Source organism: Carlito syrichta, unplaced genomic scaffold (assembly GCF_000164805.1).
Source record: "Carlito syrichta isolate Samal-C Ts95f unplaced genomic scaffold, Tarsius_syrichta-2.0.1 Scaffold136096, whole genome shotgun sequence".
Lineage (NCBI taxonomy): Eukaryota > Metazoa > Chordata > Mammalia > Primates > Tarsiidae > Carlito > Carlito syrichta.
The window spans coordinates 59,017-61,780 of NW_007080192.1; the positions used below are offsets into that span (position 1 = coordinate 59,017).

The following is a 2,764-nucleotide window of genomic DNA, read 5'->3' on the forward strand; positions in this document are numbered from 1 at the left end:
CACTGCACTCCAGTCTGGGTGACAGAGTGAGACTCCAACTCAAAAAAAAAAAACAAAAAAAGTATTTACTAAGCACCTTCTACATGCCAACATCAAGGCTATGCAGGTAAATAAAATGCCTTCATTCCCCAGCATAGAAGGCTCCAATGAGGATGAAACTTGGAGTGAGCGGGCACTGAGGACGGAGGGGGAGGGCACGCCTCACCCAGCCTGGGTTGTCAGAGGAGGGGAGAGTGAAAGGATGAGGAGGAAGTGGGAGGGGGCGGTAGGTGGAGGTGGTAGAAAGGTAGTGTGTTGCACATGCAAGAACATGTGTACAGGACTGGCGGAGAACACAACACCCATGTTTCAGGGAGAAAGTCCAGGAGATGGGGCTGACCCTCAGCTAAAATGTCTGTGCCGGAGTTGTACCCTTGCCTGCCCTGGGAGCTCCCTGAAGCCAGCAGTCCACCTGTGACCCTAAGTCCTATGGGGTGCCACCCAGAAAGGGCCTCAGTAAACTTGCTGGACTCAATAATAAGAAAGCACATTGGCAGAGCTAGAACTCCCCCCCCCCCCCCCCCCCCCGCCTCCGTAGGGGTCAAGTCCAAATTCTTCATCCAGAGACCCACAGATGGGGAAACTAAGGCCTAGAGACAGGACGAGTTTAGCCACCCAGTATACTGTGGGAACTGAGACTGGGACCCAGGTCCCTCTCCTCATGTCCCCTCAGTCCCCAGGTTCTCAGCTTCTTTTTTTTTTTGAGTTAGAGTCACCCAGGCTGCATTGCGGTGGCACGCTCAGCCACCACAGCCTTGACCTGCTAGACTCGGGTGATCCTTCCGCCTCAACCTTCCAAGTAGCTGGAACTACAGGCATGCACCACTGCACCCGGCTATGAGGTCTTGCTGATATGCCCAGGCTGGTTTCTGGCAATCCTCTTGCCTCTGCCTCCCAAAGTGCTGGGATTACAGGCGTGGGCCACCTAGCCCGGCCTGGGACTCAGCTTCTTTTGGGGCCTTCAAGGTGGGGCGCAGGCTGAGCTGGGAGGAGGGGCCAGTTATCAAGAAAGCCGGGCCCAACTCCTCCCTGGAGGTGGAAGCTGCCTATTTAGAAGCCAATTCAGCCTCCAAGAGGAGGGCAGGTCACCGAGGAGGGGGAGTGTTTTCAGGAGCGGAAGGCAGAAAAGGTCAGCCATCTTTCAGGCCAGCCTAAGGTTAGAGGTCAGAGAGGGGCCTCCCACCCTGAAACTCAGACAACAGGCTCCTGGGAGGGGCCCCGACTCTGGGCTCAGCGTCTTCCTGCTACCCCCCATTTGCTCACCAGAGCCTGACAAGCCCCTAAAGCCCAGCTCTCCTGTGCAGAGTTGCAGACCCCCGAGGCCTGCCAGAAAACTGAGAAGCCCCTGCCCCCATGCCCACCCCCACTGCTCTGGACCCGGAGGTTGACCCAGTACCAGCCCTGGGCCAGCTCGCCTCTAACTGGCGGCTTCTTTGAAACTCCCCGGGTCAGCTGAGCAGTGAGTCAGGGCCCCTCACCACCCTCAGCCTCAGGCCTCTGACCCAGACCTCCCGCCTCGGGTCTCCCAGCATCTCCTCGGCCTCCCCTCCGCTGGAAGCCCGCTCTCCCCACCTTTCACGAGGGGGTTTCCTCCAGGTAGGGATGCTGACACCCAAGCCCCTTCCCAAACACCCGGGGGGCCGCCCCACGAGCAGGAAGCGGCCAGCGCGGCCCCACGAGGTGTTGATCAACACGGCGCTGACGCGTTGTTGACATCCACATCCGGAGGCGAACCTCACCCACCGGCCCAGGACCGCGGGGGTGAAGAGGTCAGGGCGCATTTCCACAGGTGTGCTCACCGGGGCTCTGGGCCCCTGCCAGCCTCCCCCCGATCGGCTGCCTCGGCCCCAACTCAGTCGCTGTCCGGGCCCGGTTCCGCCCCAGGCCCCCGGTTGCTGCGCTCCCTCCTCCCACTCCCTCCTCGCTCCTCGACTCAGCCCCCAAACTTGGTGTGCTTGGGCTGGCACGCTCCAGACAGGCGACATCGCCCTCCCCTGCCTCAGTTTCCCCTCCCGCGAAGTGGAGGCAGAGACGCCCCCCCGCCCAGCTCCTGGGGTGCAAGCCGGAGCGGCCAGCTGGGAGGGCCCCTGACGCCCCGAGAGGGCCGGACCCCCCCCGACCCCGGGCTCCCTCCGCCGGGCGCCCGGTGCCCCAGCCCGACCCCTCCGCCGGGAGCCTCGGGTCGCCGCGCTCCCGCCCTCCGCACCTTCCTGGGTTCGGGCTTGGCTCCTCACCCAGATCTCCAGGTGGATGTCCCGCAGGGCGACGCTGCCCTTGTACAGATCGAGGCTGAGCTGGTCCAGGCTGAGGTGCTCCTGGAAGAAGTGACCCAGGTAGTGGTGCAGCAAGTAGCGGCAGACCCGCTCCTTCACACAGTTTGACCATGGCCACAGCCATCGTGACATCGCGGAGACCGCCGGGCCCGGGCCGCCTCCGCTCGCCGCCCGCCGGCGATCCCCGTCCGGCTGCGCGGTTCACTAGAGCCCCCGGCTCGCCCCGCCGCTTCTCTCGGCGCCAGGCCGCGCCCCCGGACGCCCAGCCACGCCCCCCGCTCCCGCTGCCATTGGCCACCGCCAAGGGCGAGGCCCGCTGATTGGCTGAGAGGGGCGGGGCCTGAGGACGCGAAAAAGGGACCGGGCTCTCCGCGTGATATAGCGCTCTCGATTGCGATGTACGCTTGCGTGTAAGTCCTGAGTGGGAGGACCTTTAACCTCCCCGCCTCCGG

The 2,764-nt window shown here is 63.5% G+C and overlaps 1 protein-coding gene across 1 annotated transcript in view; it reads right to left on the reverse strand.

Annotated features, from left to right (window-relative positions):
• ATG2A (autophagy related 2A) overlaps window positions 1-2,557 on the reverse strand; it is a 26,632-nt gene extending 24,075 nt beyond the window's left edge. Inside the window, exon 1 of the mRNA XM_021708392.1 lies at window positions 2,274-2,557. Within this exon, the coding sequence (XP_021564067.1) occupies window positions 2,274-2,444 (171 nt within the window). The 5' untranslated portion in view covers window positions 2,445-2,557. The remainder of the gene's footprint in view (window positions 1-2,273) is intronic.
• Window positions 2,558-2,764: the final 207 nt, after the last annotated feature.